The sequence below is a fragment of the Macrobrachium nipponense genome, chromosome 4, assembly GCF_015104395.2.
Source record: "Macrobrachium nipponense isolate FS-2020 chromosome 4, ASM1510439v2, whole genome shotgun sequence".
Taxonomy (NCBI): domain Eukaryota; kingdom Metazoa; phylum Arthropoda; class Malacostraca; order Decapoda; family Palaemonidae; genus Macrobrachium; species Macrobrachium nipponense.
Genome location: NC_061100.1, coordinates 126962663 through 126988172, shown reverse-complemented (window position 1 = coordinate 126988172; position 25510 = coordinate 126962663). Strand labels below are relative to the sequence as shown.

General features: G+C 39.4%; 1 protein-coding gene across 1 annotated transcript in view; it reads right to left on the bottom strand.

Moving 5' to 3' along the window:
• The window catches only part of LOC135211148 (ubiquitin carboxyl-terminal hydrolase 29-like), a 105039-nt gene that overhangs the window by 7648 nt on the left and 71881 nt on the right, over positions 1–25510 (bottom strand). Inside the window, exons 9-12 of the mRNA XM_064244312.1 lie at positions 24456–24602; positions 11717–11857; positions 5692–5803; positions 4375–4516 (exon numbers count right to left, since the gene is read on the bottom strand). Of these exons, the coding sequence (XP_064100382.1) occupies positions 4375–4516; positions 5692–5803; positions 11717–11857; positions 24456–24602 (542 nt within the window). The remainder of the gene's footprint in view (positions 1–4374; positions 4517–5691; positions 5804–11716; positions 11858–24455; positions 24603–25510) is intronic.

The following is a 25510-nucleotide window of genomic DNA, read 5'->3' as shown; positions in this document are numbered from 1 at the left end:
TGCTTTGCGACACTATGCAAGCACTCGTAGTCTAACGAAAGGCTTGCATTAGTGCAATAAAGCACTCTATTGTTCATATCAAACTCCCCCACCGTTTTAATAGCGCCCTGGTGTCTCGGTGCATGGTTTCTTTGTGATAGCCGAGCTCATATCCATGTCCATGCCTGAAGTTGTCGCCAGTGCCGTTAAGTCATCAGATCCAGGGGAGGGCAAACATTGGTCGATATCCATAGATTCAAATATATTTGTAGACTGCTTGGTTATATCAAGAAGGTATCGTGGGTCAGTCAGGTATTCAAATTCTCCACCAATGGCACAAGTGAGAGTCGACTCCCAATGGTCCACCCCATACCCTACCCTTACGGGATAGCACCAATACGCTTGCAGTGGCCCAGGTATAAGCCTATCCGCCTGCTGGGAGTTCTGCCCCCACTAATGGGGACCGACTCCCCACTCCAAACGTATTGGTGGGCTTCCGGACAAAAGCCAGGAGTCCCATCCCAAACACCAGCCCCCCCTGGATTCCGATGGGCTGATGTTTGGAGATGGTTCCGCCCTCAAGGTAGCAATGGGAGGGTCCCATCACTACCTCTTGGGTCCAAACCATATCAGGTGGCGACTCAACCACCACAACTCCCACAATTAGCTTCGAATGCAAACCCCTTCCAAAACACGATCCCTTCTCAGACTCACCTAAGCAGTAAAATTTAACAAAAGTGGAAAATTCCACATAATTAATCCGAAATGCTAATAAAAAATATTACATGAAGGAGAAGGATGTAGTAAAAATGAAAAATTGCAGAAAGAAGGAAAAGTTCTGACTAATTTAGTTGGATCAGCAGCTGGGCCCCAAGGACCACTGAGAAAACAACCCCACCAGGCATCAGAGCCCAGCTGCTGGTCCCTAAGCCCCCGCCCTACCCCACGCCAAGGGGTCAGCATCTAGGGGGTCCTTTTGAGAGGTCAAGGAATGGGAAAGGCTACAAGTTGTAGACCATGCCAAAGTTTTAGAAAGTCAAGCAAGCGACAGAAAACGATGTAGAATTTAAGAACAATTGGTTCCCATTATTGATGATGTGGCTTTAGACATCAAAACAGATATTGGTGTAACTTGTGATTAAGTGACAAGGTGCATGAGAGGTGGGATTTGAGGACAAGACAGAGCCCCCTTCTAATGAAATGGCCTGGAGAACAGTTATGCAAGTCATGTTTCATTTGGGTGATTAAAAGCACTTGTGTGCACATCTGCTGGGACTATGCCTCAACTGAACGAAGAGAGGAAGATACCTCCTGACAGTGCTTAAAGATATTTCAGGAAGAGGCCAGACCAATTGGCAGGAAAATTGTCTTGCAGATGAAGGCCTGAGACTACTGTGGAAGCTGTAAAATCTTGGGTTGCTGAAACTAAAGGTACAGCTGATGTCATGTGCAAGGGCAATTGAGTAATCAAAAACAATGAAGCAGTTACATACACTAGAGTAACTGAATATTACTCATCATTTACATAAGTGCAATCAAACAGACTGTGGCAGAGCACATGGGGCATCCAAATACAGCAACCCTTCCTTTTAACTACACTTAAATGACATTATTTGTGGTTAAACTCACCTTGCAAGCTCCCTCAGACTGTTCAACTCACTTTGCAAGCTCCCTCAGACTGTGTAATGGAAGACCTTTAAGATCCAACTCACCAACCAAGGAAAATAAGGGGACGAGGGAAAGGTCCTTCGCCACAAACTCTCAACCACAGAGCCCCGGGGCACAACACCCTACCTCCACAACAACTGACTACTGACCAGGTGTAGACAATCCCACTCACATGTAACACACACACACAACTTAATCAGACATAATCAGCCATCCATACAGGTCTTCTATTCCTCCATGGATGCTGATTCTCCAGTTTCACTTTGACCACTTACTTGTGGTTTCACTGATCTTCTGAGACTGAATCATCACTTGACAGTTTGCTTGAGCCATCAGATAGGGAAGCTGGAACTACAACTGGTCGCACATCCAACACATGCCTCGGCATTCCATCCACGGAAATTTTGTTCAAGGAGTTCACATGAGTAACCATCCCTTTATGCCATTGAGTAGTACAATGGGTGTCTGGGGGCTTACCCACACCTCCTCTCCCAGCTTAATTGAAAGGAGCATGTCTTGGCTGGTATGTGCTGCTTTGGGGACTACTGAAGGGTATCTCCACTCATATCTGTACACAGCATGCTATGACACCGATGATGCATCCTGTCTGGACCTTGGTGTGTTATTGTACCAGAATACTGCTTCAATAGGACTAATTCCTCCCTCTCTGCAATAGCCTTGATGGTCCTATGGTGCCTTTCAACTTTCCATTTCCTCCCGGTCAATAAGCAGCCTAAAACGCCCTAACAATGTTCCAACGAGACAACATATCTCCTAAACACTGTGACCTAAATTCTGTACTATTATCCAGTAATCGTTCATCAACTGGCCCTCTTTCAATAAAGATATTATTCAACTCAGCGGATATTTCTTGAGCATCTTCTCTCTTCAACTTCCTCCATATTGCAAATAATCTAATTCTTCGGGCCAGCCCTAAGGAGAGCTGTTAATCAGATCAGTGGTGTGGTAAAAATACCAAATTTGTAACTAATTTGTATTTTTCATAACTAACAAACCTGAGGTCTTAACATTAGGATTTACTAGCGCCAAGCTGGAAACCGGTAGAATTAAAATTACACTTGTGAGATCCAGGGAATAATGGCATCTATACCAGGTCACGGGGCAGTGTATACCCAGAATGCCCACGGCTACCTGTGACCCATCAGTTATATTTCTAACCCAGTTTAGATGCTAGAGGGGTGGTTCGAGGTGGGCCTTTAACTGTTAAGACCTCAGGTTTGTTAGTTATGAAAATATAACAAATTAGTTACAAATTTGGTATTTGTTCATACACGAAACAAACCTTCGGTCTTAACATTAGGATAGACTTACTATTGGAGGGAGGTAAGTCTCTACAACTGACTGGAAGTTTGCACCTTATCCATTTCCGAATATATAGGGAAATTCTAGAGAATGGACAATGAACCTAGGACCAAAGATATAAGCGGATCTATTGGTTTCCTCCCACTGGGTGTAGATACCATTCTACTGTTTACTCTTGTCCCTTGCGACTGGATCCACCTTCACCCCTCTTTCCTTATTATCCAGAGGGGTGTGTTGCTACTGAAAAGTATATCATCAGCTAAGATAGCTTCACAGTATGGCTGACCATCTCACCTGCATCTAGTCCGTTCCAGCACATGACGGTACTCTCCTTCATATTGCCGTAGTTAAAGGAGTAGGAAGAAAGTAGTAAAGAAAAAAAGACCAGTCATCCCATTCATTCTACTTTCATACCTTCATCTTAGACTAGACGCAAACTGACCCGCCAGGGGCACTGGATGAACTATATCACTTGTTGGGCCGCCACCACTGGACCCAAGGAAAAGGTGTCCAAGGATCTATGGGCAACATCTTTCAAATAAAATGAGGTGAAAGTTGTTTGGCGCTTCCACACGCCAGCTTTCAGAATTTTATCCACAGACATGTTCTTCTTAAATGCCAGGGAAGCACTCACACCCCTGATGTCATGAGCTCTAGCTCCCACCTGGCTATCTGACCCTCTGTCTTCTGCTGGTAAATCCTAATGTTAAGACCGAAGGTTTGTTTCGTGTATGAACAACTAAGATATATTTACTTATTATTTAAAGCAATAACTCACTACACTTCAGATTACAGCATTGTACATATGCTATGAATGGCAAATCACAAACAACACATAAGATGCTAATCCTTGAGCAGCGTGTGGGCACTGTAGTCACAGAGGCACAGCAGCCAGTAGGGTCTGGGTATACTCAGTGAGGTTTCCTTCTGTAGAAGTCTTTCAGTTGAGTTCAACTGCAGAAAGGTTTACAAGGAATAGAGCTACTAATAATTAATGAATAGTATGTAAAACCTTGTAAAAATAACACATCTCTACACAGGTAGTCCCTGGTTTACGACGGGGGTTCTGAAAATCGTCGTAAGCTGGAACACTGTCGAAAATCATAAAAAATCCTAAGAAAACCTTTCTTTTAATACTTTGGGTGTATTAAAAACTATGTAAACTACAATTTTATTGCATTTTTCATAAAAAAACTTTAAGTATTGATTATTTTACCCTTTTGGAGATATGTTTCTTCCATCAGACCGGTGTTGTAAGTGGCATAACACTGGGAATAATTTCTGATGCATATAATTGAAAAGCATTGTAACCTTGGAATGTTGTAAGCTGAAAACGTTGTAACCCAGGGACTGCCTGTATATATATGTAATCTAACTAGAACAACAATGCTGTCCATTACTTACTTATGCATATAGAAAAATATGTAACCATTTTTCTGTCTTCCTTCAGCAAATACAACAGACTCCGATATCTTTGCAACAGATTCATCATCATAGTGAAACCAAGACTCTTCATCACAGTTGTAAACATCAGACACATAATGTCCTGTAAAATTAGAAGCTCAGATTATCATTATTACCTTACTGGACAAAACTGCCAGTTGAAAACTTAAATCATTTTAAAAAATCATTTTATGTACCTAAAAACTTGCTACGAAAGTTACAATGACCATCCAACGAAGCAGTCACAGAGGACTGCATTGAAAAATGAAGCAACTGTGCTGCCAGCCCTAAAAATGTAATCATATCAATATATGGTATGTATTTGTAAAAAAATATTTTTGTTCACATTTACACTACAATATATTTAGGTAAATATCATAATTTGTTACTGAACAAAGTAACATTTTATTTCTATTAAACTTAAGTAACACCTACTATATACATCTAAAGAGTATAAGTGATGACATGTCAGGAGAACAGTACCTCCTTTTCTCAGTATCCATCTCTAATAATATAGTTTTTAGGTTTGGGCACAAATGTTCAATTAATTGAACAATCATTATATGAGTTTCTGATGTGATGGCATGCATAAAACTTCTGTCCAGCATATTGCTTCAAACTGTTGTGTAAATAGCAGCATTGTAACTAACAGTACATAAACCCTAGTAGGCCATTTGCTTACATGGCATAATGTGAACCTATAAGTCTCGGATTTTACCTAGTAACAATACTTATAAATGCCATGCCCATTACCGTTGTACCTAGTAGGAAAAGCATGACAAATTAGACATTTTCCTCATTACCACGGTTTATTATTATTTTACTAGACGCCTAATTATATATTACGATAACTGTACTGACAAATTAAAGGTTTCCAAACTCTGTAAATGTAAAAACATCCTAAACTAAAAAATCACCAACAAAGCATTTTAAACATTGATTCATAAGTGAACAAAATTTCCCGGTTGTAAATGCTTACAAAAAAAAAAAAAAAAAACAAGTAAAAGCCACAAAGTTAGGTACTAAGCACCAATTATACAATCAGGCCAACCCTACAAGGGCTGATAGTCACCTCAGTGCTCTGAAGATTTTTTAATAATTCTGTATAATAATATACATTAAAAGTTACTGAAAAGCTGTACTTCCTTTCCATTCCATTACGATATAAGCTGTACTTCCTTTCCATTCCATTACGATATAAATTCATAAAAATGTGATTTCTCTGATGTTGCTCTAATAACTTTTATCAAGAAGTTTACCTATTATCACAGAGCTTACCTGTATTTGTAGTTAGGCCAAAATGGCTAATAATGCTGATCAAGCAGTAGGCATGTCTTCTGCTCTCTTGATTTTCTGCAACAGCAATACTTTCTTCTTGTATGTTTTCCTCCTGAAATACCATAAAAGGATTAAAGAAAAAATTGACTTCACTGGATTCAGAGCTAAAAGGGTGTACAGCACCACCTCAATTTAATGGATGTTTTGTAGGTCTGGCCTCCAATAAGTAACGAAGACTTGATTGAGGAATACCGAGAGCCACTATAGCTAACAATTAAAATAGGTCTCAATCTTCCCTCCCCCTTTGTTGTGTCATTATTTTACTCTAAGTTTTTAAACAAGCAGCACTATTTTATAATTATTTATATAGGCAGCACTATTTTATAATCTATCAATCAACACATGGTAAAACATCAAATTTACTTGCAAAAGTCTATATTTCATCTGTCAATTACAGGTATGGTCCTCATTGGACGAGTAGATTGTGTACTAGCCTATCAATCTGGTAGGCCAAATTCGCTCCCAACTGCCGCCAATGCGGAACCAGAGGAATTAGAAATTCACTTCTCAATATACTGTGGTTCAGATTCCACAATAAGCTGTAGGTCCTGTTGCTATGTAACCAATTGGTTCCTAGCCACATAAATAAAAATCTAATCCTTTGGACCAGCCCTAGGATAGCTGTTAATCAGCTCAGTGGTCTGGTTAAATTAAGATTATTTTCTTGTAAATTACATCAAATTTACCTGCAAAAGCCTATAGCTCATTTGTCAATTACAGGTAGCTCCTCATTGGAAGAGTAGGTTGTGTACTAGCCTATTAATCTGGTACCTCAAATTTGATCCCCGCTGCCGCCAATACGGAACCAGAGGAATTTATTTCTGGTTGGAAATTAATTTCTCAGTATAATGTGGTTCGGATCCCACAATAAGCTGTAGATCTATTGCTAAGTAACCAATTGGTTCCTAGGCACTTAAATAAAAATCTAATCCTTCGGGCCAGCCCTACGAGAGCTGTTAATCAGCTCAGTGGTCTGGTTAAACAAGATATACTTTCTTGTCAATTACAGATAAATTGTAGCTCTTGATAGCAATTTGCATCTGTCTGTCTGTTTACCCTGTCTTTCTATCTGGCTGTGTATATTATCTTATTCTAAGTTTTGATGAAGTTTATACCTTGTGTGATTAATATAAACGGGTTAAACGGTGTGTGTGTGTTGTGTGGCTTAAAATTCAATGTGTATGGATTTCAATAAAATCTTGTATGTCACAACAATTAATAATACTGTTATAACTTTAATACACCTTGTATGCACACACACGGAGATTTGGATAAAATGTTTATTAGAGTTTTAAGGTGAAGATAAAATGTGAACACAATGCAGTAGTTACTAAGCCAGTAACAAACCATCAAACAACAGCACTAACATATGTGCATGCAATGCAAATTTTAAAAACATTTATTATATTTGCAAGTAATGTTATATTCCTTAATGTATTCAAGATCTTATAAGCAACTCCATACATTCTGTCATTACTGACACCTAAATCAAGAGGAATCCTCATAAAAAATCAATTATGTAAAATTATACCCACTACAGTGACAATCTCAGAAATGTTCCACCATATATATTGGAACCTTCAAATGTGTAGACTTTTTATAACACCCATTCTTCATTTAAAATATATTTAAACTTCACAACCTTCCTCATTTAAGAAAATTGTAAACATCTACAATCAAAATAGTACTGCCCGTGCATCAGATGTATGTCTGAAGGTAGCAAATGCTGAGGTGAGGGCGAGTGTCGCTGTTTAAAAACACAAACAAGGTATTATATTTCAGTTTGAGGGGCCAGTAATGCTGTTCAATAACACTGAAAAAGTACTATTATATTTAAGTTTTATTGTACAGTAGTACCTCAGACTTCAAACTTAATCCACACATGAAGGCTGTTCAAAATAAGATATGTTTGAAATATGAAACAATTATCCACATAAGAAATAAAGGGAATCAGGATAATTTGTTCTAGTCAACTCAAAAAGTTGCCCTTGTCACGTCTTTTCTATTATTAATGTGCTCAAAAGTTAAATTAAGAATGTAAATAATAGAACAGTGCATTATATGAAGTAAAATTTTTTAACATTTTGTTTCAGTGTAAGACTTACAAACTGTCTGGTGAAAATGATGCACGGCTGGCTATGGGATGGAGGGAGGAGAGATTAGAACCCTTTGAGGAAACTAAAATGGTTGCAGCAGGCAAAAGTTGATAACAGAATCAATTTTAATCACATTTTACAAGGCAAATAAAAGGAATTGATAGTGTGTCAGACTGTGTGAGAGAGATTGTTGATGTGTTTACACCTGGATCTTGAGTGCATCAACTTACTCTTGGCAAACAGCCGAACTTAAAATAAGCTTGAGGATTTTGCAAACAAATAAGTAATATGTAAACAATGCAAGAAAAGGAAAGATATTAAATAACTTTTAACAAAGAAGTCATTTAAACAAACAATCGAAGGCACGCAGAAGTTGAATGTGGCACCAGTGTGTTTATTATGGAGCAGAGTTACTTTTACAGTGGTAAAGAATTGTAAAAAAGCAATTGTTACTAGATAAGTATTTTACCGTAGCAAAAAGAAGTGCTTCAGGCAAACCGAGTGTAAGTGAAAGAAACGAAGAAACGGGCAAATAACCATCCCAGCAAAGATGGTAAGTCAGTAGGAAGCAGACCACCTTCTTCCGTCTCCTCTCTCTATCGTCTCACTCAGCGCACTGAACACTGGCTCAAGTAGGATTTTTTAATTTTTTTTATTGCATTAGACTGTTTTCATGTTTTGTCATTGTGTTAAATTTATTGATATAACATTTTACTTTTCATGTGAATTGGTACTCCTTTTACGTACACATTATAATAAAAGATTTTACCGTCTTTCTCCTCAACAATATCACAACGCATAACTTAACATCATTTGTTCATTATTCCTCAAAAAATATAAACATTCTCTCCCTCTATCTAAGTTAGCTGTGCATCACAGCAATGATGAATGATTTTGTTAATCATTTATGATGAATCTGATTGTTAAAAGCTTTGTTCTTTCATTTACTATTTTGTCGAATATGGTTAAACTATGCCATCTCACTCAGTGCACCAAACACTGGCTCAATTAACTTTTTTTTTTTATTTCTTTATTGTATTTGTTTTCATATTTTATAATCATGTTAAATTTGTGAAAATTAATTTTTTTTTATGTGAATTGTAATTGCTTTTACATACATACAGTAATATTTTTAACTTTTTCTCTCCTCAACATATCCATGCTCTCTCGTTCAGTTTCAAGTCAGCTGAGCGTGATGTCACCGCAGTGACGTACGATTTTGTACATCTTTTATGCTAAATTTTATATTGAAATGCTTTGTTCTTTTATTTATTTTGTCAAATATGGTTATCATTAAAACTATATATTGAATGAACACAACCATCATATTATTGCCTTGTTTTGGGCAGTGAAATACAAGTCTCACAAACTTGAATGACAAAAATTTAGAGGACCTTTCCATACATGCTCTAACCTACATAATGCCTTGCTTCTCATTCTTCCCCACCTCAACATAAGATCACCTGGCTGAGATGGTGGTGGTGGTGGGGGGGCTCTTGAGCACTTGGAATTAACTCTGATGATCAGAGTTCAACCCATTCAATAAATATTTTAAAGCTACCTGACTGTGATGGGAGTGTACCATCTAATAATGTTTGAACCTGAGAAGTATTATGACTTGTTTTAAATTGATACCTTGAGGGCAGAACTACCTCAATGGTCAGCCTGTGGTTTCCAGGGGCGGCTTGATGTTTGGGTTCGGATTCCTGGCATCCTACCCACTGTGCCCACCAACTTAATGAAGAGAGGATGATTATAGTTGTGTAACAGCCTCAGTCCCAATGAGCAGATTAGGACTAACCTTGTGCCATTCCTTCTGAGCAGAGTAAGGAGAAGATATTTGAGAATCTGTTCATACTGGTGTTATTTGTGGAGAAATGATCCTCCATGAAGTCTATAACTTTTAATTATCTACAGAAATGATCCTCCATGAAGTCTATAACTTTTAATTATCTACAGAAATGATCCTCCATGAAAAGTCTCCAACTTTTAATTATCTATTACGGGCTGCTGAAAAGCAAGAGGACAGCCCGTGCTGCATAAGGCTGGCTAAATCTACCTACTTTAATATCTTCAAGCAATTCATTTCCTTATTTTTCTCCACTATATTTATATTTCATGCAATGGTCCCATGAAAAATGTAATACAGGCATTTCCCAGTTACTGGCTGCGATTCCATTCCTGACAGTGTGATGATAACCAAAAATTGGCAATAACAACACTGATCCCAGTTATTGCCACCAATGACTGAGGACTGGTGCTGATGAGTAGGGATCGGTGCCGAAAATTCAGTTATCGTTGTCACTAGACAAGCCCCATTAAAATGGATCACAGATAACCGGGGGTTTGCCTGTAATCATGCCTTTAGAGACTGACACTGGCAATGACTCAAAGGGCTAAAAACTAAGACCAAACAGTAATGATTTCTCCTCCTCTCCCATCTGGTACCAGAATTGAAATTTTGGAACAATACAAATAGTACAATAGTGCTGGGGTTTAAATTGAGACCAAATCTCCAGTGGACTGGCATAAAAATACTAAATTTGTAACTAATTTGTATTTTTCATAACTAACAAACCTGAGGTCTTAACATTAGGATTTACTAGCGCCAAGCTGGAAACCGGTAGAATTAAAATTACACTTGTGAGATCCAGGGACTATTGGCATCTATACCAGGTCACGGGCCATGTATACCCAGAAGGCCCACGGCTACCTGTGACCCACCAGTTATATTTCTAACCCAGTTTAGACTGCTAGAGGGGTGGTTCGAGGTGGGCCTTTACCTGTTAAGACCTCAGGTTTGTTAGTTATGAAAAATACAAATTAGTTACAAATTTGGTATTTGTTCATATACGGAACAAACCTTCGGTCCGCTGCCAAGCATAATTGAAGTTAATGAGAAATTGAGCTACTCTGAGCTATGTAGGTATTATTTTCTTAAATTTTCATAGCTTCCAAACCTAAAATCTTAAATGCCTTTCCTTTTTTGAATACCACTCTATGACACATCACAAATAGACCTTTTTTACAAACTGCTATCTACTACATTTCCATAAAGTTCCCGATGTATTAGTCACCAACAGCAGATGAGTAAGTGTCTAGTCATGATTGTAAATAGCATGAACCAGACTCTTACCTACCAACCATCAGTGACTTTAAACTTTCAAAATGAGCTGAAAGACTTTCTGTAAGCTTACCAGGCTATTCACTTCCATATTCCTTTTATAGAAATAAAGTGAGTTGGAAGAGTTTCTGTAAGCTTGCCAGACTGTTCACATCCGTATTTCTTTTATAAAAATAAATGTCTCTCTCAATGTTCATCGTGGCACTTGATATTTCAAAATGAGGAAGTAGTCAATTAATTGTTTAGGGGTAAACCTTTGTAACTTAAAATTTAACTTAAAATTTCCACTAAGTCTTCAGGTCCTAAACATGTCAAATTATTGAAGGTTTACTTATAGCTTTCTATTCTAATCTTACCCTAGATATTCTCTTTTTGTGTATATACCACTTTTTTGGCAATATGTATGGATAAGCTGCACCAGTCTAAGCAAACTGCTTTTTTGAAAAAATTAAACACTGCCAAGTTTTCATGTCTTTCTACCTTTACAGCATTCAGTTTTAGAATGGATGACCGAATAGGAAGAAAACATGTGAAATGGAAGGAATGCACAGCAGTCAGGGGCAAAAGGAAACTATGAAAATTAATTTTAGTACTACCTATTGTGCAGTTTAAAACAGATGGTATAGTAGTATACTGTATTTGATCTATACTTTTTTGCTCCTCATAAAGGTTTGTCTGTACAAAAAGGGAAAATTTATTATTACGCTACCAGTAATGTAACAACGACCACAATAAAGATACTTACATTTACCTGATCAAGATTTTCCTCCTGATTTTCTTGTGAATAACTCATCCCCATATCTTGAAGAGATAGACGGATAGCCTGCTGTATTTCATCCTCCTCTTGTTCTCCTTGAACATCTTCCATACTACGACGCATTACCATCTGGAAAATTTTGTTAAAAAGACTTAAAACCATTTTCATTTACATAAACTAATATCCTTCACGCCACTGCTGGAGATTCAAGGTTAAAGCATAAGCGTAAGAACAGACAGCTGGCAGTTATATTAACATTGACAACCATACTTCATACTGTCAAGAACTATTGAGGTTGTCAAAAAAGGATAATACTGCTCAGCACTGTGCTGAGCTGCGCTCTCTCTCTCTCTCTCTGAGATAGTATCCATGACAACTTATTATAGTAAGCTATTATTTTTGCTACGATTCTACCAATATGATGACTTCCATTCTTTATTTGATGCCATCTCAAAATGGTGCTTTTGTCTTGGTCTCTACTACAGAGGTGAAAGTTTCGGGATTTTTTCTTTACCAAATGTTTGTGCTTAAATTTGTCCCTGTTTAAGGTAGTCTTGTTTTTATATGTTGATAGGTAGATTATCATATAAGTGATCAGTTTCCATAAAACTGAGATTGGATATCACTTGGGTATATAGAGCAATTAACGATGGGAAAGTTGGCAGTGTAGCTCAGTTGACTACCAGGGGAGAGGAGACTCCTTTGCATGAGTTTGTCCTACAGACTTACCTGTGGTATTGTGCACACACTAAAACTTCAGCTCATGAACTCTGTTACAAGCTATTTATCCAAGGGTCGTGTACGTGTACATTAAAGAGTTCTGGATGACCAAACACCCCCTGAAGGTCTGTACAATACATGCATACAGATCAACATGATACACAGAGATACTGAACAGTGGACACCTACTTTACATAAATGTTACTTATACAGTTGATCGCTAAACTAAAATTCTAGATATCATATTTCCCAGCACTGACATGTCCTATTATTATAGGACATCCCTGTTGAGTAGCATACTTGTCATCATAGGGATCTCCTCTGTTGGCAACACACATTCCACTGGCATAGCAAGCCATCTCTGTCTTTGGTGTGAATTCCCTTGACAGTGCACAAGTTGACAGATGCTTAGCATGTATCTGCATAGAACATCATATAGGATATCCACTGGGGTTATCCTACTATCTCCTCTGCCTACTTAGGAAAGACCCATGTTAGACCTCTTCACTATGTGATTCAACAGAAAGCTAGAGGTCTACTGTTTGGTGGTCCCAAATCTCTGCACTGGGGCAGAGGACGCCCTTCAGCATACTTGGGACAACTTGGAAGTTTACGCCTTCCTTCCATTCTGCCTGATCCGTCATGTCCTGGACTGAGTAATGGGTTCCAAGAATCTCAGGATGACCCTAGTAACTCCTTTGTGGCCCTAAGCAGATTGGTTCCCAGATCTTCTATCTCTTATTCTTTGTTCCTTTCTCAAACACAAGCTCAATAATTCACAAATGTTTCGTTACACTTAGAACACAGAAATAGAGCAATGCTCTGACTTGAAAATAAATAACTATGGAAAAAATGATATTGTTATGATACAATAAAGTTTGTTCATACTTACCTGGCAGATATATATATAGCTGTATTTTCTGAAGTCCGACAGAAATTCAAAAACTTCCGGCACACACAGTGGTCGGACAGGTGGTTAGTACCCATTCCCGCCGCTGGGAGGTGGGTATCAGGAACCATTCCCATTTTCTATTCATAATTTTTATTTCCACTGTCCCCTGAGGGGAGGTGGGTGGGTACTTATATATATCTGCCAGGTAAGTATGAACAAACTTTATTGTATCATAACAATATCATTTTGTTCATGAAACTTACCTGTCAGATATATATATAGCTGAATCCCACCGTTGGAGGTGGGAAGGGGCAGAATAGAAGGATTTTGGGAAACAAATGCATGCAGATGATTTACATCTTGGTTCCACCTGTTAGCATTGCTGGCTTCGTGGTTATTGCCACGGTAAGTCTGCTTGTGCTACTAGAGTTGCAGCGAGGGTAGAGACCTATATAGCTGGTGCACTCCAGATGATCTGTCAACAGGGGCGAGACCACGACGTGACTAGACCATATTGACCATACCATGAGGGCTAAGAAGTAAAATAAATATATATATAAAAATATATATCACCACCTGACCAACCTAGCCAAAGTTAAGGTGTGTTAACTAAGGCTTAAGAGTTAAGAAGTCACCATTGTCGGCGACTCAACTACTAAATTAAGAGCTCTTCCTAACCATTTTCTACAGGATAGGATGAGTGGTACTACTTGCCCCCAAGATTGTGTCTGCAGACACGTATGGCCCTAGCGAGCAGCAGATCTCATATGCCATCTTCACATCTCGCAGGGAGTGTGAATTGAACACAGAGTTGCTTCGCTAAAACATGGTACTCAGGATGTTGCTGAGTGCCATGCTCTGTTGAAATGCTTCCGAGGCCGCGCCCTCACCTCGTGAGCATTCAAATCAAAAGATTTCAAATCTTTGTGCCAACACAATGAAGGAGCTTTTTTGAAAGAACTCCTTAACAATAAAGCCAGGGTGTTCTTCGATATGGGCAAGTCTGGTCTTTTCGGAACACTGCAGATTGTCCATACAACTTCGACTTTCTTGAGTTTTATGTAGATAAAACTTGAGAGACCTGACAGGGCACAGGACTCTCTCTGGCTCCTGCCCAATAACTTGTGCCATCCTTGATTCCAAGCTCCTGGCCCAAGAACAAGACGGGTTTCCATTCTTAGGCCACAACGGAAGGCTTAGAGAACGCCCCGCCTTGTGTTCTCTAATGCCAAAACTTCTGACGATGGCTGAAAACCTCACTAACCCTCTTTTTGTCGTATCTAGGGTGGTTAGAAAAAGGCCTTCCTGATCACGTGCAAGAAGTTAACAGGTAGGAGATGTTCGAATGCTTTGACATCAAGAACTTCAGGACTATGTCTAAGTTCCATATTGAAAGCTTCGATCTGGACATGCACAGTCAGTCAGTCTGTACTAAAGTCAGGTGACCGACCAGTTGACCAGTCAGACGAATCAAGGACAGCAAGGCTGTACCCTGAAGACCATAAGGCCAACTATTCTTCGCTGAAGGATGAGTGTCTGGACTGCCTGGGCGATTCAAGCTAAGCAAACCTTGGGGTATGAACGCAACCCAACGTCGTTAGCGAATCAACTCTGAGCCACTCCTGACTCGAGCTTCTGGTGCCAGGAGAAAGGAGCGAGGAGCAAAAAGGCGATTCAGTCCCGAAGGACGAATGCCTGACAGTCCAACCTGGTCTCATGTTAAACGATCATCGGGGTGTGTAAACGCAACCGACTTCGTCAACAAGAAACTCAGGGCTACTATGTGTCTCCTGATCTCGCACGAGTGTCTGACTCCGAGAAAACAGGTGAGACAAAAAGTAGATGGTGAGCGAGTTTCGAGATTCCACAGAACTCAAAGATCGTGAAGGGCTTTGTTGTTTGACAGAAGCAAATCTCTGAGCCCAAAGCCATAGGCCTGGTCAACAACAATTTATTGCGTATTTTTTAATAGTTGTGACTGCCAGCTTATCCCATTCTTCAAACGGAAAGGGAAGACGGCAATCTTATGCTGTTCAACATCTCGATAGTCTGAACGTAGTCAGATCAGAGCGGAGAGGTTATAGGTACCTTTCGTGTTAAAGTAGACCGACTCTCTCGGAAAAAGGTCCTTGGAAGGACGTGACCTCTGTGAATCTAGGATCTTGAAGGCCAACATGGGGCGATTAGTGCATTGTCGCTCCCTGTGATGGTATAAATCATCTATTACATTTCCTAAGCGTTTGAAAACGGGGAAAAGAGACTAAACATCCATCCCTGTTCAATATCATAGCGAAGAGATGTATGAAAGGACGTCCCTAAAGTCTCCATAACTCTCAACATACTTCTAAAGAAAGATTCCACTCGGAAGTCAGTAGTTGCTGCCGTCGATCGAGACGATTCGTACGGACTTTTGCAATCCTGTAACGAACCTCTAGAGGATCGTTACATTCTATGCCTGTTGTTATAATAGGCTCTTTCTCGTAAACCCGAACAGGGACCGAGAGAAGATACTTCCTAAGATATGAGAGAGCTGTGGAAGATCAGAGTTGATATGGACCACTGGTTCCAAAAACTCGTTTCCAGGACTGGAGGGACGACAGAATTGCTTCCACTTCTTTCAGATTATGATCCAGGACATCTGAAACCCTCTCCAGATGTCCAGCACCTTCTTTCTATCACCTCAGGTGATAGACGCACTGAGAGATGTTTAGAATCATTCCTAGATCTTGAATAATATTTCAGTTTCCCAGTAGGAAAAAACTGTGGAGGTCTGAATTGCAGTCTATTCGGGGAAACAAACTTCTTCAGGAAGGAAATGGTCCCCAGCAAGCTCATCCATTCCCTCACACAGTATGTTTACTTCCCTAAAAAGGCTGCGCTTTGCCTAAGCAGGAGAGCATATAATAGTGAAATGTTGCGGTAGACTCGTAGTCCTATACCGTGCGGTAACGAGCCCCGAAAGGAGTAAGAGATATCTCTGAGAACATAGTAAGGCAAAACGAATACAATGTTTATTCATTCATGTAAGAAATCCCCTCAATCTTAGGCTAAAGTCCGTGATTGTAGGGCAGAGATACAGTTAGTCAGTCAATCCCGCAGGAGAGAGAGACGTAACCTACCGCGCATGACAGCGAACGAGCTGGTACTGCCTCGTTTGGACTGGCGGAGAGGACAGTGACAGCAGCAGCTTACGATCGTCGTCTCTTAACTTTATGCCTGGGTTGCCAGCTACCCTATTCTACGAAGAAAATAGGTCCGTAATTTTTAGCATAAAGAGACTCTCAAGCTGGTATATTTAACCCCTTCTTTACCGGGTGGGTGAGCAGAATGTAAACATTGCGTTTGCTGCCGAACTGAATCTCTCGGTAGTGACTCAAGTTTGGAGGGTGTGCCGATCGTAAAAATATTTGCCAAAATACACTAATCAAGACAGGCTAATGAAATTATCAGGTATTATTAGCACTATAATAACGCATATTCTCTGTTAGTTTTATCATCCTACAGGGAAAATAAAAATGATTTTATGAAAAAAAAATGTGAAACTCAGTGTCCCTTGTACAAGGGCACTGGTGGTCGGTGAGAAAACTACGGTCTTGAATAGAAATTCGGTCTTACAGAATGTTGGTATATCGCACCTGGAACATCACATAAAGTATTATCAAAATAGAACCGTAAATAAGCACATAATAACAAAAAAAAAGAGCAAAAACTAAAGCGAAAGCCCCGCCAATAAATAGGAAAATCGCAAATTTTATAGTATATCTTTCAAAAATTTGGTCAATGTCATTTCTACGTTTTCTAAGATTAGTTTCATCACAGAAAACAACTTTAGGGGCATCAGGGGTATCTAAACTAATTTTTCAAGTTTCTTGTCCTCAGAAAAAAAATCACTTTTCTCTGGTTTGGTTTTTTTATATATATAAAGTTACTATAAGGCTTTATTTCTACCTTCATTTATCTGGTGTTCATATCTTTTATTTGTAAAATGTAATGTGAATAAATAAATAAATACAGTAAATGATGATACACTGGTTTTTTACTTGGGTAGAAGTTATTACATGTTTACGCTTGTCTGGTTTTGTGATTTTTTGTTGAGACGCAGTTCATCTGTCACCTACACACTACTATAAGCAATAATAATTTTTTTTTGGGTTCATCATACGTCTGGCATCGTGTCATACTGTTTATTTTGCTCCAAACTCTTCAAACCGAAATTACAGAATGATTGGAAGTCCCTATCTGAAAAGAGGAGTTTTGGTGGTACTACGCATACCACCTTTATGCACCCGGTGCGGTGTAGTAGACTTGAATGGTGGTACCCACCTACCTCCAAACAAACTTTCGGTAATGAAGAGGTTAAGCGAAACAGAAAACGCTAAATATATAGATGCGTTCGTGTCGTCATAACACTACCATACAACGGTAAAAGATAAATCGGAAACTCCTGGAAGGCTGCAGGGAGTAACGATTAAATGTCCTTAAAATAATAGACTAGACCTCTCGGTTGCCATCCGAAGAGGTAACTACAGCAAGCGTATATGACTTGAACCAACCAGTAGTAAAATAAACGCAAGGCAAAATATGATATTATATTGCAATAAAGTTTTTTCATACTTACCTGGCAGTCATATATACTATAGCTGAATTCGGAAATACACCTACATACATATCTGACAGGCAAGTTTCATAAACAAAACTCCAAGAGAATTGAAGCGGACAGCTCAAGCTTCTTATGTTATTGGACATAAGCGTTCATTGACGTAGTCTACAAGTCTATTTCTTGTACGAGTCTGCGAATGATGAATGGGAGCTCTTCCGAATCTTGTCAATAAGAGCTTATCCGCTTACGCAATATAAAGTTAATGAGAAGTTTGTCAATGAGAACTAACCCATTTACGGGACAAAGAGATATTTGTCAATGAGGGGATACCCACTTACTTGACAAAACGATAGTATATTGTCAATGGGGGAAATTCACTGAATTGACAAAACGTAATCCAGGAAGTCGAGCATTTTTATTTTCGATTCCCGTCTCAAACGAGAAGGGGCAAAGAATCCTGTTAAGAGACAGGCTTACGACAGGTAGAAACGACGATGTTCAATTCGGCAGCGTAGTCCGACTAGGAACTAACAAAATCTATCATCTGAAAAGCCCTTTCAGATGGGCTAAAAGCTTGCAAAATTATCCTGGGAAGAGGAAGAAACTCTCCAACCAGCTTCCTCTCCCGTATCAAAATTTATTTGGCAGTAGGCAAAGGAAGTCCTGTCTTGCGCTTTCCTGAAGAGCGTCCTTTTGATGAGTGCCTTTGCAAGAATCCTACTGAACGTTGCCGAGAGTCCTGACGTGCAGGACGTCGAGCTTTTACATAACCCATAGCTGCCTTACCGCAAAGTCTTGACTGAAGTAGAGCAAAAGAGATCTTTCCTTGAGCTTTCCATAACTCCATCCAATCCTGGACTTTACGAAAAGCCATATTACTGACAGAGACCTCTATAATTCACGAAAACCCGTGGTGTTGGTCTTGCATGGGGTTTCGAAAACGAAGTTGCCTTTTCAACTTTAAGCTTCCTCCGAAGCACTGCTTACTTCACATTCTTCGCAGGCGATGTAGAAGGGATCACCGAAGTTAGGTAAAAAATCTTTAGGCCCAAATCAGCTTGAAGACTTCAACAGAAACGTTCAGCCAGGCGACACACCTGGCGTGCGCTGGCGCGCGCGCTCGGCGTCCACTGGCGAGCAGCGAGCACTCTCGGCGTCCACTGGCGCGCGCCGCTCGCGCTCGGTATCCATTGGCGTGCGCTCGGCCTCGGCGTCTACTGGTGCGCGCTTGGCGTGCACCCGCGCAGCACCATGGCGGTCCAATACCGAACGTCCCCGTCCCCAACGACGAGCGTCAAAAAAAAAAAAAAAAAAAGCGTGCAGAAAAGCGTCACGCTCCTGACAAGCGTCAATGCAAGCGAAACTGCCTTCAGGGAAGAGCATTAGACATCTCGGAGAGAAAACCGACTGCACGAAGCAGTCTCAGGTGAAGGGTTGATCGTGTGAGAATACGCGGGGCGAGGGAACGCCTTCTTATTTCACAGCAACAAAGCTAGGACGTCCGCGCTCAAAAGCGTCCTGCTAATATGACTTGCTTTCCCCTTTTCTCGGTGGAAAGACGTACACGAGTTCAGGCGACGTTCGCCTTCTTACTTCTCACTGCAACGCATGACGAGAGAGAGAGAGAGGACGTGAACGTCCTCTTCTATAAAGCTTCTATTTAGAGGGCTGCGAGTCCTTCCGAAAGCTCCAAACCCTGCGCAGGGAGGACGCTTCGGAGGACGAGAAGCAATCCTTCAGGATTCGTGCACGCACTTTGGCAGCCTGGGAGTAACTCCAGGTCTGCCGAAGGCACGTCAGATCGGTGGGGAGTTCCTCGTTAACCCTCCTTCGGCTTTCGACATGCTCTCTCCCTGTTCCTGGGAGTCAAGCAGAGGTCCCGGCCTAGAGGCGAAATAAGGCCGATCTGACGCACCCTCCACTACACAAGGGGCACTGTCACTGCACTTAGCCACTTCACTTTTGCTCTCCAAAGCCAGCACTTTCGATTCTAAGTTACGAATCGATAGAGTAATCAGAGAAAGGTCAATACCCTCTACAGAAACTGTTTAGGGCCCGAAGGCAACATTACAGGGTTAGGAGTCACTACAGAAGTAGCACTCTTCACCACAATGATAGGAGAGCGAGCACCTTAGATTCCAAGATACAGATGGAATCTATAACGTAAAGGGCATTACCTCACGAGACTATTATAGCCCTGTAGGCCATACTACAGGGTTAGGCAAAATAAAGTCTACAGGTAGGTTAGCCTACCCTGACTTTGTTTACTGATTAATTGCGTACATATGAATCATACGTCTTCCTTATGGAATTAGACAAAGTCTCACACTCCTTACATGACAAACCTCAACAAAGAAGCAAGACACATAGCCCTCGTGCATATCGAGTGCGGAACTACCGAAGCTTTCGGTAGACCACACCCTATCTTAGCAGACAAACACCCTCTGAAACTAGCCTAACTAGATTCAGATATACAAAAATGAATCATTCAAAACAATTTAAGATAGCGTATGCCTACCACAAATCCAAGTCAATAAATCAAAAGACAATTAGGATATTTAGCGGCCATGAAGTTTCCAAAATCCTTAAGACGGAGGTACTGAAAACAGGTGTTTCCAGCACTGGCGACAGAAAAATTATGAATAGAAAATGGGAATGGTTCCTGATACCCGCCTCCCAGCGGCGGGAATGGGTACTAACCACCTGGCCGACCACTGTGTGTGCCGGAAGTTTTTGAATTTCTGTCGGACTTCAGAAAATACAGCTATATATATATCTGACAGGTAAGTTTCATGAACAAATGATGGAGTATTTGTGGAATGAGAAAGCATTCTCCACATTCACTGTGCAAAAGCACATGTACTGAAATTCTAGAAGTGATTAAAAGAAGTATAATTGCACTTGAGTTTACTAACAAAATTTAAAATGACAAATTTTCTAAGACAACTTGTATTTTTCATAGCTACAAACCTTCGGTCTTAACAATAGGATGATTTCTAGAGCCCAGGTGGATCCGGTTAAATCGCAGATGAAAGCAAGGTATCTTGTGAGATCTGGCAATGTGTACGTATATCGGGTGAAGAGTGGTCAAGGACCAGGGCACCCACGCCACAGCGTCAGTCTTTCTTAAAACCGCCTGGATGAGAGTTGTAGTTGACCTCTCTCAGTCTTTACCCGGTTCATTGCCCGTTTTCGCTTGTATGTGTGTGTGTGTGTGCGTGCTCTGTTATTATGGCTTCTTCTGCTCCTTCTCAGCCTCATCATGTGTGCCCCGGAACTCCAGGTTTTCAGTGCTCTCGTTTTTTGGCTTCGGCTGCGACGGACCCACACGTCACTTGTAGCAGGTGCCGTTCTAACGTTTGTACAATAACGAATCCCTACATAGAATGTTATGCGTGGCTTAGAGAGCAGTGGAAGTTATTTTATAGTAAGATGGAGCATCATAGGGTTTCTACTCTTCCTTTGTGGGAGGGTTTTTCTTCTCTTCCCAATGCTTCATCTCCTGCTGCTGTCACACCCTATGCTAGTGTTGTGCCTTTGTCCCGTTCATTTTTTTCCATCAATTCATTGTTAGAAGTATCGGGAGGCCCTCAGGCTGATTTACGTGATGTCGACCTTTCTTCCTCGGGAGTTAATAGGGTCCAACCTCCTTGGAGGGTTTGCTGATGCACTTCTTGGATGCCTGTTACCCCACTCCTCATGCTGTCCAGGCCCTCCCGCCCCTCCTGGCCTCATCTACTTGGGTAGCCAAGGTCAGCCATATTTTATTGCTCTGCTAGTGACGATTGCTGCTTCTTCGAGTCAAAAGGAAGCTGTGGCATCAGCTTTACTAGTGACGTCACAGGGTCAGTCATTTTGTATCCAGTGGCGTCTGCTTTTTGCTTTGAGATTGCTATGTCTGACATAGTCATGTTATTTGCAAGGTTTGTTATATGTTTAAATTTGTAATAAACCCTAAAACTCACCACGTTTATCAACCCTAACCTGTAGTATCTTTATTATAGCCCTTCAGGCCTGGCTATCAGCTCATCATTATTATTTTTAAAAAGGATTAGTTTATTCAGACCTTTGAATCTAATAAAGGCTCTTCCCAGGCTGGTTGCCCTCAACATCAGAGCTAGAGCCTTACCCTCTATCGCTAGAGTATAAATTCACAATTAACATTATTACTATTTGAAAATATTAACAAACATATACATGAACCACAAAAATTCTCTCATCTCAGTAAGAGAGAGAGAGAGAGATAGAGAAGAATTGTTACTTAAAAGTGAAATGGAAAGGTTATTTCTTTAAAATACTATTGCATATGAATTTTGTAATTACAGTTGTTATTATTGTTATTATTTGAAAATATATTAATAAACATAGTACATACATGTACTATAATCATCTCATCTCATCTCATCTCAGAGAGAGAGAGAGAGAGAGAGAGAGAGAGAGAGAGAGAGAGAGAGAGAGAGATTATTATTTTTAGTATTTACTTTACACACTTATAAATTACATAAAAAATTACACACTTTTGCAGGGTTTCTCCGGGATTCGAAACTGTTGCGTTTGTGCTCATGTGTCTCTGAAATACTCGCGTATGATAATTAGGTAGGTTCCAATGAAAAGTTCACGCTATTGTGAATTTGCAAAACTCAAATCACGTATGACTGAGGTATTACTGTACTGTAAAGTATAGGTGTGACTACAAATCCACATGCATCTTCTTATAGACACCACACACACACACACACACCTCTCACCCGGCCCCCCCATTATTAATGGCATTTATTTAATGCCATAAAGTATTGTACACATTGCATTAATGTGGTCTCAAACCTATATTTTTCAGTCTTATTTGTGTATTTGTGCATAGGTATCCGTATGTATTGTGTCGAGGCAACCTATATTTGTGTTAGTTTGCCTTTATCTTTGTCAAAATCTTTTTTTCCAATAAACAATTTAGGATTAAATTACACAGCAATTATGTTTAAGGTATTTTTCATGCTGTATGAGTATTGTGTATTTAAATGTCTTTTAGGCTTAACCCCTTCTTTACCGGGTGGGTGAGCAGAATGTAAACATTGCGTTTGCTGCCGAACTGAATCTCTCGGTAGTGACTAAGTTTGGAGGGGTGCCGATCGTAAAAATATTTGCCAAAAAATACACTAATCAAGACAGGCTAATGAAATTATCAGGTATTATTAGCACTATAATAACGCATTATTCTGTTAGTTTTATCATCCTACAGGGAAATAAATGATTTTTATGAAAAAAAATGTGAAACTCAGTGTCCCTTGTACAAGGGACACTGGTGGTCGGTGAGAAAACTACGGTCTTGAATAGAAATTCGGTCTTACAGAATGTGGTATATCGCACCTGGAACATGCACCATAAAGTATTATCAAAATAGAACCGTAAATAAGCACGTAATAACAAAAAAAAGAGCAAAAACTAAGCGAAAGCCCCGCCAATAAATATGGAAATCGCAAATTTTATAGTATATCTTTCAAAAATTGGTCAATGTCATTTTCTATGTTTTCTAAGATTAGTTTCATCACAGAAAACAACTTTAGGGGCATCAGGGGTATCTAAAACCTAATTTTTCAAGTTTCTTGTCCTCAGAAAAAATCGCTCTGGTTTGGTTTTTTTATATATATAAAGTTTTACTACTATAAGGCTTTATTTCTACCTTCATTTATCTGGTGTTCATATCTTTTATTTGTAAAATGTAATGTGAATAAATAAATAAATACGTAAATGATGATACAACTGTTTTTTACTTGGGTAGAAGTTATTACATGTTTACGCTTGTCTGGTTTTGTGATTTTTTGTTGAGACACAGTTCATCTGTCACCTACACACTACATAAGCAATAATAATATTTTTTTGGGTTCATCATACGTCTGGCATCGTGTCATACTGTTTATTTGCTCCAAACTCTTCAAACCGAAATTACAGAATGATGAAGTCCCTATCTGAAAAGAGGAGTTTTGGTGGTACTACGCATACCACCTTTATGCACCCGGTGCGGTGCAGTAGACTTGAATGGGGTGGTACCCACCTACCTCCAAACAAACTTTCGGTAATGAAGAGGTTAATCAACCGTTATGTTATATTATACAGTACATATTTATGGAAGCAATTCATTATCCTGATATATCTCTGAAATAGATTGACAAGTAAGCTAATATTTTGGACAGAATGATAATTACAAATTACTAATTAGGGTATCATGTAGGGTCTTTGTAAATATTCATTATTTATTGGGATGCCAGAAACTCTTAAACTATCCGTTTAGGTGTGACTTTGAAAAATATTTCCAAGAACAAAAGATCAAGGTGGTAGTTTCCAATACAGCATCTCTAACAGATTCTGTTTTCAAATCCTGAGATGAGGACTCAAGACATGACAATATGTATAAGATTAACAACTCAAAACAATTATCTTCATCAAACATTTGAATTTGTTATTGAACTAAATTAGAATTATTATGTTAATTAAAATGGCAAATTTCAAAAGCAACTTACCTGTAATTCTTCATCTTCATCAACTGTTGCAGTAATGCTGTCACCAGCTATCTTTACTGGACTTAAAGAAGGCAGTATACCTTCCTCCTCTTTTGTACTACATATATTCAACTCGGAGGACAAATTACGCACTGTCAAAGTAGTTTGCTTGGAATTTTCAACATTCTGGGAAGTACTGAAATCAATAGTTGAACCAGTTAAAGTATTGGCAAAAAAAAGAAAAATTTTTCCATTTAAGTTCGTTCAACAATCAGATATGTATTATCTTAAACCAACCTTGTTGAAACAAATGTTCAAAGAACTCTTAAAACCTTTACCTCTTTGCATCAGGATTCCATTTGGATGGTCCGGTCACACCTTCTACAATGAAGTCGTCCAATGTTATCCATCTGTTAACAATTACTTTTGAAGACATCTTGATACTTTCACACTGTTCTGGCTTATATTCGTACCTCTTCAGTTGTATTATTAAAATTCTACAATAAAAAGAGAAATAAATACAGTTCATTAATAAAAGTTATTTTTTACAAAAAGATCATAAGTTATTTTATTACAAAAAATCAATCAATTAATAAAAGTTATTAACAAAAATAATTTGTATGGGATTTTTACATTGCATGGAACCAGTGGTTATTCAGCAATGGGACCAACGGCTTTGCACTTTGCATGATTTCCGAACCATGTCGAGAGTGAACTTCTATCACCAGAAATACACATCTCTAACCCGTCAGTAGAATGCCCGATAATCGAACTCGTGACACCAAGGTGGCAGGTCAAGACCATACCAATCATGCCACTGAACTCAGGCGCTTACAAAAAAATCGATCAATCATATAGTAGCCACACTCCCAAGTCTCTACTGTCCTCAGAGAGATGATGCATGCTTGCTCACATATGCACCACCTAGATCTAACAGCAACCACCTTCCCCCAAAACAGTTGGATAACTAGTGTCTTGCAAGATTTTATTAATAATGTTATTTCATGTGGGATTTCATCAGGGACTGTATACTTACAAGTTGCTACTCTTTTTGCTTTACTGTATATCTATGCATG